The sequence below is a fragment of the Thermobia domestica genome, chromosome 7 (assembly GCF_964235325.1).
Source record: "Thermobia domestica chromosome 7, izTheDome1.hap1.1, whole genome shotgun sequence".
In the NCBI taxonomy this organism is placed as follows: domain Eukaryota; kingdom Metazoa; phylum Arthropoda; class Insecta; order Zygentoma; family Lepismatidae; genus Thermobia; species Thermobia domestica.
In genome coordinates this window covers 24,545,534-24,558,008 of record NC_137460.1, presented here as the reverse complement: position 1 = coordinate 24,558,008, position 12,475 = coordinate 24,545,534, and the positions used below count along the sequence as shown (strand labels likewise).

The following is a 12,475-nucleotide window of genomic DNA, read 5'->3' as shown; positions in this document are numbered from 1 at the left end:
GATTACGATCGGTCTTGTAGTAGTGGAACTATGGACCTTTAAAGTTAATTTTTTTTTTCACGTTTCCGGCACCCTATAATTACGAAATTATGCACTTTCGACCACAGGTCCATATGAACATTTTATCTTATTTTGATGTGAGGAATCTATTCCCAAAATATTGGGACAAATTTTTGATGTGAGGAATCTATTCCCAAAATATTGGGACAAATTTTTGATGTGAGGAATCTATTAACAAAATATTGGGACAAATTTTTGATGTGAGGAATCTATTCCCAAAATATTGGGACAAATTTTTGATGTGAGGAATCTATTCCCAAAATATTGGGACAAATTTTTGATGTGAGGAATCTATTAACAAAATATTGGGACAAATTTTTGATGTGAGGAATCTATTAACAAAATATTGGGACAAATTTTTGATGTGAGGAATCTATTCCCAAAATATTGGGACAAATTTTTGATGTGAGGAATCTATTAACAAAATATTGGGACAAATTTTTGATGTGAGGAATCTATTCCCAAAATATTGGGACAAATTTTTGATGTGAGGAATCTATTAACAAAATATTGGGACAAATTTTTGATGTGAGGAATCTATTAACAAAATATTGGGACAAATTTTTGATGTGAGGAATCTATTAACAAAATATTGGGACAAATTTTTGATGTGAGGAATCTATTCCCAAAATATTGGGACAAATTTTTGATGTGAGGAATCTATTCCCAAAATATTGGGACAAATTTTTGATGTGAGGAATCTATTAACAAAATATTGGGACAAATTTTTGATGTGAGGAATCTATTAACAAAATATTGGGACAAATTTTTGATGTGAGGAATCTATTCCCAAAATATTGGGACAAATTTTTGATGTGAGGAATCTATTAACAAAATATTGGGACAAATTTTTGATGTGAGGAATCTATTAACAAAATATTGGGACAAATTTTTGATGTGAGGAATCTATTCCCAAAATATTGGGACAAATTTTTGATGTGAGGAATCTATTTCCAAAATATTGGGACAAATTTTTGATGTGAGGAATCTATTCCCAAAATATTGGGACAAATTTTTGATGTGAGGAATCTATTCCCAAAATATTGGGACAAATTTTTGATGTGAGGAATCTATTAACAAAATATTGGGACAAATTTTTGATGTGAGGAATCTATTCCCAAAATATTGGGACAAATTTTTGATGTGAGGAATCTATTAACAAAATATTGGGACAAATTTTTGATGTGAGGAATCTATTAACAAAATATTGGGACAAATTTTTGATGTGAGGAATCTATTCCCAAAATATTGGGACAAATTTTTGATGTGAGGAATCTATTCCCAAAACATTGGGACAAATTTCTGTATAGGTCCGAGTTCAATGATACAAAGAATGAAAAAAAAAAAAAAAAAAATGCACTCGCGGATCGAGAATGAAAGCAGAACAGGAGTTGTGGTACGGTTCATGCGGCCTGAGTGGCTAAACGCCGATTTCAAGAGTGAGGGAATGGATGGCTGTTCAGGGAGTGGACTGCGTAGCGTACTTGTTAACACATCGGCACGGTACGCCAAAGATCCGGGTTCAAACTCCTGTCCAGTCGTACATTTTTTCACTCTGTGTATCATTGCATCTGCATCTGTAAACGATTGCTGTGTTAAAAATTGGTTGTTTCCTCCATTTCTCAGTATAATGCATATAATTTACTTATTTACAAAACTGAAAGGATTTTTTTTTTTGGGAGGGGGGGGGTCAGATCCCCAGAAACTTGCAAATGTGCATCATAGTGCATAATTTCGAAGTTCGGTAGTACGTATCAGTACGAACAACTTTTTTCACTTATGAAAAGGAACAAGTCCTCAGTGAGATCCAGGTTAACAGACATTCATCTGACTTCTGTTCTGAAAACTGCTAATGCGAGAAGCATGTCTACAGACACCCGAAAGCTGGTTGCAGGAAAAATATATCAGACGGCGGGAAATGAACAAATGGGTATCCATCTACTACCTCGATATCCTTATGTTCCTTCTAATAAAAAATAAAAATAAAAATACAGCATTATGTAAGATTTTAGAGAATTAGGTAAGATTTTATGTATTCACATGTTTAAGCATGTTTAAATACATGTTTAAGCATGAAAATCACTTTTCTCTTGCGGCCCGCACTACTATACACTTATGACTATTTGTCCCACTTCCGGTACTGAGTTGGACACGCCTGCTATAACGTAATGAAATACTGAAAATGAGTCGTACGTCTCTCAATATTATTTTTTTCAATCATTTTCTTCTCAATATTTTGTTATTTACAATATATTCCATTTATATTTTAAGTATAAGACTCATCTTTATATGAATGAAAATCTTTATATTCGTATAACTGTATGTATTTGTTTGTCATTTTTTGTTCTAATTTTCTAGCTCATAACAATGGTAAGGTTCAATTCAATTTAATATGGTTATTTCTTCCCTATGCTGGACAAGAGGGGGAAATTCACTACGGTGCTAGTTACTAGAATTCCCCCCCTTTCTTTTTCTTTCTTTTTTTCTTTTTCTTTTTTTTTTTTTTAAGCATAAAGATGTTTCGAAAGAAGGGGAGGAGGAACACAGTGAGCAATAGGTCCTTTTTTCTTTCGCCTGGAGGCGATTGTACGGACCTGAAAAGTGGAAGGCAATGAGGTACTAATTGTGCTCTCTTAAAATCGCTCTAACAGAGAAGGAGAATGCAGGTCAATATAGAACCATTAATCAGGTGGAGATGATGAAGACTGAAGTTTTATATATATTTATTTAATATTTCGATTATTTGCAACAACTGCTAGTTCATGACTGTGAAATAAGGATAAAGATTATAAGAAGACCTCTCACCACAAGTGTTTCTATGCAGATAGGAGGAACGTTTTATACAAGTATGACCATCATTTTAAAAGACAATCAAATCAAATTTGCTTTATGGAGGTCTTTCTTGGCCTGTGGTGTTCATCGTTAGAGTGTTGCAGTTTTCTACTTCATGCTACTACACAGTTGCATTAGTAGATGCACGACAGTAGGTGGAAATAATTTGACCCCCTCTTCCCCTTTATAAAAGTACTTAAGAATTCAGTGTCAAAGTGTTTGCTCTTTTTCATTTGTTTCTATTCGGGGAAAAAATCAGTTTACTAGGAGGGAGCGAAATATGTAAATATGTATATCATATCGTTCTTAAACTATTTGTTTTACGAGGACAGAAGTAATTGCATTGATACAACACTAAAGACCTAAGGGATCAGTATGAAGCTAGGATAAAAGTTCCTGTTTAGTTGAATGCACCTTATTTTTTTTTTTTTCGTACAGTTACTTAAATAGAAAGAGAAAAAATGACTTACTAAATAAGTCTCTTTATTGGGTTGTATTATGTGGTGTTAAATAATAATTGGTTGTTATGTCCACGTTCATTTCCTTGGTGCTACATACCCTCTATTCACCAATGTATTCAAGTGCGAAATATTATTATTTCCCCCCGTCTTATCTCAGCATACGTATCTCCGTAAGTACCGGAGATATATATAATTTTCTTGGTAGGTTTATTGAACTGCGTAAGCGATAGCTATACTGTTTTGTTCTAATTCATGGCTCAGTCTTTCCAGGGCCAGACTACTAGCTCGCATCAAACAATCCAGGGCCAGACTACTACTTCAGACCCCGCCTCCCCCTCTATCTGTTATGATTTTTTTTTCTTATGGGTTAAAGACGACAAAATTCCTATACCTTCCGTCATGAAGAAGCCTAATTTATCTCGCAAGCGTGTTACCTCTCACTTGATGCTGGCTGACTCACGTATTAACACAACAGCTGTTGTTTAGGGCACTCATAGATTACGTACAGAAGACAGAAAGTCAACTAAATGTCTATATCATTCTTCAATCACAAAATGGGTAGCATTTTATTTTTCTCCCTCCCATGATAAAGAGATATTTATTTGTGTACATTCCATTTAATATTTGAAAATAAGAATGAAGCGTACTTACATGTGTCCGATAACGGTTATGGTTGCTACATGTTAGCTTATTTGCGCAGGGGAAACCAAGTATAAGAAATGTTAAGCTACTCTTGGGAGACACGTAAATAATTCCCAAAAGCTATTCTATTATGCAATAGAGAGAATATAAAGTACTTGTCACCATTTGAATCCATACTGTTATATTCTGTGTTGATAAGACTCCACAAATAACTTGATAATATTGTGATTGCAGACAGTAATCTTAGTTTATTCTGAGAAACGAGTGTATAAACCTGCTTATCTATATTTGCTTCCAGTCTTGTTGTTTAAATGGCATCATTATAATGTTCTCGTTTTTATTTTGAGAGCGAGTAGTCAGCTAAGTTTCGTAATAACAGACTACATTCGGTAAACTGAAATATAAGGTTTAAAATTATTCCGTTTGGGCTATTGTACAGTATGACACAAAATCAGCCACAAAAAGTGCATCGTAGTGAAAGTAGTTTGCAGAGGTAGTAATGGTAAATGAAGTGGATATTTTCTGATTTATCAGTGTTCTGAAAGTTATTCCTTTTCATCGTAGTAAAAAGGAGCAGTCATATCCACCATGGCAGCGAAATTACCATATTTACTTGGATCATTCGGATTAGCAAGCTTTGACATTTATGACAGTATTTGAATTAAGATTTTTTTTTAATTTACCTTTACAGCTGACAAAATATGGACCGCCAGAATAAATCAAAGAAATCCGATTATTGCAATTTATTACAAATGGTTAAGTTTTATGACACTTTTCATTCATATAATCTTCAAGAAAAGTGAAGCACAGTAATTTTGACAACGATTTAAAATTTTTTTCTATCAATTGTGTTGTGTGGGTTACGTTACTCAATATGTTACATATGATTCGATATACTCCTTTTGTACTATATCAATCATGAAGCATTAGCCATAATATGCATGTTATTTCTAGTATTAATCTTGTGTAAAAATCTAAACATATAATATCGAAATAAATAAATAAGAGAAAGGAAAGAAAAAGTAATTTTCGAATCTCATTAACGATACAACGAAAGAAAGTTTTGATGTAATAAATCGATTATTTGTTGTTTGTATGTGTATAATTTATTATTTTTCTTTCAGTTTATAGTAACCTGATTTTTTTTTCCTCGTACAGCAAAAGCGTAGTCTCTGATTCAAGTCAGATCAGACAGGGATCTCTTACGAAAATTCTGGACTAACGCGTGCCTTTTTTTAAGTGTTTTTTTCTTTTTGGGGGGGTATGGTAGGGGGGAGATGTTTTTGATCATTAAAGATTTCGTACTATATCTGCTGCGCAAAATGGGTTGATTTGTACCCCGCAATGCAAAATATCTCCATGATGATGATAGATGGATAAGCTCAGGAGTTTCACTTCGGACTACTTCTGCCTTGAATATTTATCAGGATATCCTTCTTCCTAAACCATGTGCGTGTCTCGTAACTACTTTCCCGAGGTACATACTTTTGACTTTTCGATACGTTTAAAAAAAAAAAAAAAAAAAAAAAAAAAAAAAAAAAAAAAAAAAAAAACTTGTCAATTACGGTGTTGTAAGCTGAGACGACAAACTCAGCAAGAATAGAAACCATCTCAGAAACACCGACCAGTTTCCTCAATAGTATTCTGTACCTACTAGAAATTTACCTAGAGAAATTTTAATAGTAGTCTCTGATATCTATAATAAGTTGAAAAACACACATACAAAGACGAGGTTGAAGAACTCTTCTAACATGAAAACAAAGACCTTAATACACAACCACCCTGTATTATATATACAGGGTTATTACAGATGATTCATCAGGTTTTAAAGTCTTATAACTTCAAATATTTAACCTTTAAACGCCGGACAGGGATTTCAACGAAATCGTAAGACTCTCACGTTAGGGGCCCTAGTGACCCTCGAAATTATTACAGAATCATGATTCATAAAACTTATGGATCACAAATTCCAACGAGATAACACTTGTGCAATTCCCGCTTTATTCGTACAAGAAAAAGAAGAAGAAATAGAAAAATTCGGAAAAATATTTAAAAAGTAGAATTTGGGATGCCCTGGCCGGCCTTACGCTGACAAAATGAAGCTCATGTGTAGGCAACACACTTGTGACAATAATACGGAAACATGGTAGCCATTGCTGCAATACAAGGCAAGAAAAAAAATCAGAAACAAATTTCTAATAAAAAACGCCATGTATATCATTTTCGAAGGCCGGTTGAAGACCTTCATCTTGTCAGCCCTGGTGACCCCCCTAATTATCACTGAGTCATGATTCATACATCGTTTTAAAGCTTATGGATCAAAGATTCCAACGAGGTAACACTTGTGCAATTCTCGCTTTATTCGTAAAACAAGATGAAGAAGAAAGAGATCAATTTTTATGACTCTACCCCCAAGGGGGAGTGCTCCCAAAAAACTGGTGAAAAAAAAACACGAATTTAACCTTCCCCCCCCCCCCCTCTGCCGTGGCACTCTCCACATAGATAAAATGCATGTCTTTGGGAAGCTTCATCGATACCAACATTATCTGTGCCTTAATTTGGGGCTGAACTATGAAGGTTTAAAGCCATGACGCAGATGTGCGTCAATAGGCGTTTAAAGGTTAATGCCCACCTATTTGTACTGTAACCAATCGAAAGAGCATCCTTTAAAGTTTTGTTTATATCATTGCAGGTTCCGTTGTGACTCACCAGGTGGCAGGGTGATCAACAGTTTGCAAAATGGCGAATAATCAACAGAAAGCATTTTGTGTGATGAAATATGTGAAAACAGAATTCGCCACCACCGTGCAGCGTGCATTCCGAAGACAGTAGAATATACAACCACCAACCCATCAAAGCATTTTGTACGGCATCGACAGTTTAAGGACATAGGCTGCCTCTGTAAAGAAAAAAGCTCCGGGCGACCACCTGTCTCGAACGTGTATGGGCTGAGCTTGACTACCGCATAGATGTATGTCATGTAACACGAGTATTGCATATAGAACATTTGTAATGATGTATAAGAAACTTGAAAATGTGCTTTTTCAAATAATGTATCAATCATTATTTTGTATGTAATACTTTGTGAAATACATTCATACAAAACCCAATGAATCATTTGTAATAACCTTGTATATATATATATATATATATATATATATATATATATATATAGTTGACGTTTCCTTCTACAATATTTGTAAATTTACGAGGATTACGATTATTTGGTGAAAATTAGCACATTTTTACTATAAACAACAGAAAACAAACCGAATAATCATTGAGTACTTTGCTCTTTTCATTGTGAATCATGAAAGTATTTCGTACATTGGCTTTGAAATAAATTTAATTAACTAAGAAAAATCTATTCTAGTGCCTTCCTTTACCTAAACTCAATAATGTCCACTTATCATGGTTCTTTTAATTGTGTTTCTAATTGTATATCATTGAGAAATGCACTTTAGTACAACATCGAATTTTGATCGAAACACGTGTTATAGGATGGGACATGATCATGGCTGGATTAACTCAGCTGGAAGCCCGGGGCTAGAAAAAATATGTGGCTCCTGCTGACTTCACCTAATACATTTCTGTGAAAGTACAGTAGGAAAGTTAAGGGAATACACGTAGTTCTACGGGATCAACCATGCCATGTATTAGATAAGATTATATTTAATGGAACTTTCCAAATGCATAAAAAACACACAGAGTTATCCTATTATATAAATGTAATAAATAAAAAAAATGAGTACCTCAAAATTTCTTTCCCTAGCTTTTGTCCTCGCGAAGCACTCTATCACACCCTGGAAGTCAAAAGAACTGGTCACCGCACAAATGTGTTTGAAGTAAACCGCCTATTATTGTAGTCAAAAATTCTACCCGACTCCACGCATACAGAGTTTATGAACAGACAAACTTGTTGATATAAAACGAACATAACCTATTGTGCATCTACGCAGTGACTTAATTTTTCTGCCCGATTGAAACTGGATACTCTATAACCATATAATACTGCAGAACACTTTTATTCAACGAGAAAATATGAATCACGATTCTCATGCACTATATTCGATCTTTTTTTAAAAAAACAAAAAACTAAATTATGCTAATTTATTAAGACGGTGGATGTAACAAACAAAAGATTTTTGGTCATATTTTATTTTATGATGATGACTGTATCTTGTATGATTCTTTTTAGACAGTCAGTTGAGATTTTGATCAGAGTGGAGGCCCCCGTCCATCTGCAGGCGCTGGTCTACAGACCCCCTAAGCCCCCTCCCCCATTATTCCTGCCCTGGATATGATCTATCTATAGTAATTGTTACACGTTCCAACATGACAAATAAAACAGAACTTGCTATTTTACTCTGTGGCATAAGTATGGTTGGATTTCTACTAAAAAGAATTATACAATACGTGGTTTCTTTCGAAAAGAAGTCCACGAGTACTTACCTGTCACTTTGATTTGACGTTGAGAGCATCTGGCTAGGCGATGAAAAGGAGAAGGAACATGAGTGGGTAGAGCTGAGGGTCATTTCGTATTTCTGTTGCCATTCAGCCTGAAGCCAATTATATGAATGCACCGAGTGTCTTAAGAATTCATTGATATTCGGTTGGGAATAATTTCCAAACATCTCCATGTACTGCATTACTGTAAAAGAAAATTACATTAATTGTAAATTCTTATCAGTATTTATGGATCATCCTTACTTCTAATAAGGAAACATACTAAAAATAAATAACTAATGACCAAATGAAATGAAATATCTAACGGCCCATGATCATGCTCTTCAGGCTCAGAGAGACGAATGATTACGAACTATATCAAGAACCCAGACCTTTAGTGAATGTAAAGCTTCCTGAGTTTAAATATACTGTACATTCAACTCTAACTTCATTAGAATACGAAACTTTTGAATTAAATTAGTTTAAATTTCTGTATCAAGTACAGTCTTGTTCAAAAGATCTTGTCCATTCACCTTGCTTTGAAATGCCATACTCTAGCAATCGTAAGTAGAAAATCTTTAGCGGTTTCGCTCTAAACAAAGATGTCTATAGTAACAGAAAAAATAACATTTGTTCAATTTAATTCTAATTCAATTGTAGGTAAGAGTGCAGGGTTCTTCCAAGAGAGGTGGGTGGCAATTGAAGCGAACTGTACACAATCATTAATTGTTCTTAGGACATACACCACCACTTCTGCTAAAATACGACGGAAGCCGAAACTTCAAACTAGTGCTGTTAACACTATCAAATAATATTTACTTAATTTATTAAGATCCATTACTGAAACAAGGCAATATAGTTTACGCTACCCTTTCACTTCAAGATGATATTTGGAAGCGGATTCCACACTGGTCACGTCAGAATGTAACCCCTGAAACTAAGTTTAAAAATATTTAGTTCAAATGAAAAAGAATTTCGATGTTTTAAAACAGACAGTGGCATGTAAAATCGAAGTCGTTTATTATATGGTTTGACACTTATAAACATTGAATCTTTTCTTCATTTTTCCTACGAATTTCAGTTAATTCCTCACTCTAATAACAAATCATAACTATTGCTGCTCCAATGTAGGAGGACTATTTTACATTTTATCACGGAAGAGAGAAGTTAAAACTTTTTTTCTTTTCATTATATTTTCCATTTGCACTTGTTTATATCTCAGTTAACCCTTTTAAAAACACACTTAAAAAAAAAAAAAAAAATAGAAAACCAGAGTTTCACCTAGGAAATTGCTACTTCTATTCTCATGACCTTAGATTCATGATTAGTATATTATTATCTTTGAAATCATCAAACTTAGTGCTGGATTAACATATACGCTAAACAAACTATAGCCTTTAAGGCTCCACTCGCTTGGGGACTCCAAAAAATTTAACGAAAGAAAGAAAAAAAAACTGGATGTATCCAAAATAGAAAGTAAAAAACAAATCAACTTAGTTCTACATACAACAAAAGTGTTTTATGTTATGTAGGCACTACAATCTATAATGTAAATCACAGTCCTTATCCTGCTAGCCTGCTCTCTCAAATATCATTGGCTCGCTAATTTCTGTATATAGGAAGTGTACACTCTACATGGACTGGTTAGATGTTCATATAGCATACCTTCAACATATGAAACTGCGACAATTTTCACTGATAAAGAATAGCTGGACGTATAAAAGGGCCATATTACCTTCAATATTTTAGGAACTCATCATATCTAAATCCCGATCTCATCAAGCTTTAGAATGACGCTATATCACAATCCATACATTCGGAAAAGTCTCCCGCTAGTTTCCGTAAAGAGGTCTTTATCATTTTTAATTTAGGTTCCCTGACTGTGGACCCAGGGTAAGGTCCTCCAGAAAAGGTACTTCGAAAAACATTATAGTGTATATACATATCTGTCGTTTCATTCACATATGGTTAGTAGATATGAAAATATACAAATAAGAATTCAAACTATATTCCACTGTTTTGAAATATCTAAAAATAAAATTAAATTAAAAAAAAAAAAAAAAAAAAAAACTTGCGAAGCTCTTGTTCTTATCCTAATTAAAATTTGTTGTCCGTAGTTCGTCTTCAGAATGAAGCAAGCTTTCGAATGTCTGACACGTGTTACGATCTATAGATTCGGGAATATGTGATGCCTGTACCCTTAAATGTGAGAAAGGTTGTATAATCCATAGTTATAATGTAATTAAGTACATGTGCCTAATAGAATAACATCTTTTTGGGGCCATACGGTGGGTCACTGATCTTAAAAAGATTAATTACATACTGCTGATTTTGTTGTTCTCGTCGTGACAGTGAATAAGCAATCATGTGTATGTAAAATATGATGAACTTTTGGAAAATTTTATGCTTTCCATTTTTACAGTATACTTCGAAGAATACAATCCAAAATATATGTTCATAGTGCACAACCTAAGTCGAACTCGTAGCATAGCCTCTAGACATAAAAGCTTAACTAACTGAGTTACACAGAGAGCCAAAGTGGGTTTGAGTCTATAACGACCACCATTATTAGAGTTCATTTTTTAACTTGAAATAATTGATCAATATGAATATTTCTGTTTGAAGAACATTATCCTCTGAAATATGCACTCCTCAAACTGAGATACTTTAAGCCTATACGTTCGAAGTACACCCAAAAGCATCAAAGTTAAAATAAAACTAATTGACAAACTTACTGTGTTTCTTCTTGGGTGGTAGAGGTGGAGGATTTCCATCTGGACTACGGCAACTTGCATGATATGACTGGAAGCTATGTGAATGAAGCGAACAGGTCAGCTGATGCACTGGGAGAAGATTCGAATTGGCAGATTGTTGGCCGAATTCTTGGAGTACCATATCGGGAATATTATCATATTGCGAAGGAAATCGATGTTTCCTAGATCGAGTCTTTTGAGGTAATGCAGGCGGGGAATTGGTATTGTCCACACTTTCCTGTTGCTCACATACACTAAATTCAGAACCACTACTCAATCCAGAGTCATTAATTGTCTTCCTAATTCTTAGATTCGATGATTCGGTATGCATATATGACGAAGACGACGAGGAAGAAGAAGATAGTTTCTCAGATTGCACTTCAGATATCACTTTTTGAGAGAATTTTGATTTCATCACTTGCTTCGTTGAAGATTCGCTTTGAGACGATTTGCTACTCGCTTCACTGTACGACATGCTTTGCTGCGAGACAGAACTGAAATTCTGTGACGTGTAGCTCTGACTGGAACTTCGCAACGAGTGCATTGAAGAAAATTCGGATTCAGTTTGCGACAATGAAAGCCGTTCGTCCTTAATAGAAAACTTCCCCATAGTCTCAGACACAGAATTTATATCTGGAAGCAGATTAAATTTATCAATCCCATTCCACACCGCTGAAGAATCGTGTAAATCCAGACCAAACCCATCAAATTTGGGACTATTTGGACCCTGGAATTCACTCATCAAAAACGGCGATGCTGGTGGGTCTAACACCCCAAATTCTTGTCCGAGGACTAAAGACGAATTTTTACTATCATTGCGACACTCTGTTGATGTACTAGAGGAACTATCCCAAAAACTATTCACCCCGCTCTGTCCAACATCTTCATGGGACTGATTTAACATAGAATCTAAACTCCCTGCTGAAGCACTTAATAAGGAAGAACTGTCGGGTGATTTGCTTCGAACACTTAGCAAATCATTGTTTGCTGACACTCTGTTGATCAACTGCTGGTGTAACCCCGTAGAACTGTCTTCCTGATGGTGAAAGCTATCCTGATCGGCTGACGACTGAGAAAAATTGCCTTGCTTCTGAATCTTTTGTCTCCGTTTGGGAGGGAGTGGAGGAGCTTCTTCACTTGCAGCTTCTGTCTCGTTGGAAAGCCATGATCTGAAAGAAGATGAAAGAGATCATATTAAATATGGAATGAAGAGAATTAAGAAAGAACAAACTTACTGAAGTTATAGGATCTATACTTAATATTACGAAAATTTATACTTAC

The 12,475-nt window shown here is 34.7% G+C and overlaps 1 protein-coding gene and 1 long non-coding RNA gene across 5 annotated transcripts in view; one reads left to right on the top strand and one right to left on the bottom strand.

Annotated features, from left to right (window-relative positions):
* LOC145689922 (uncharacterized) overlaps positions 1–7,159 on the top strand; it is a 268,690-nt gene extending 261,531 nt beyond the window's left edge. Inside the window, exon 3 of the long non-coding RNA XR_014132121.1 lies at positions 6,688–7,159. This is a non-coding gene — a long non-coding RNA (uncharacterized LOC145689922). The remainder of the gene's footprint in view (positions 1–6,687) is intronic.
* Positions 1–12,475, bottom strand: part of C3G (C3G guanyl-nucleotide exchange factor) — a 211,415-nt gene that overhangs the window by 82,399 nt on the left and 116,541 nt on the right. For all 4 annotated transcript variants that reach the window (XM_081764273.1, XM_081764274.1, XM_081764275.1 and 1 more), the window contains exons 6-7: positions 11,177–12,363; positions 8,448–8,646 (exon numbers count right to left, since the gene is read on the bottom strand). In XM_081764273.1, coding sequence (XP_081620399.1) covers positions 8,448–8,646; positions 11,177–12,363 — 1,386 coding nt within the window. The remainder of the gene's footprint in view (positions 1–8,447; positions 8,647–11,176; positions 12,364–12,475) is intronic.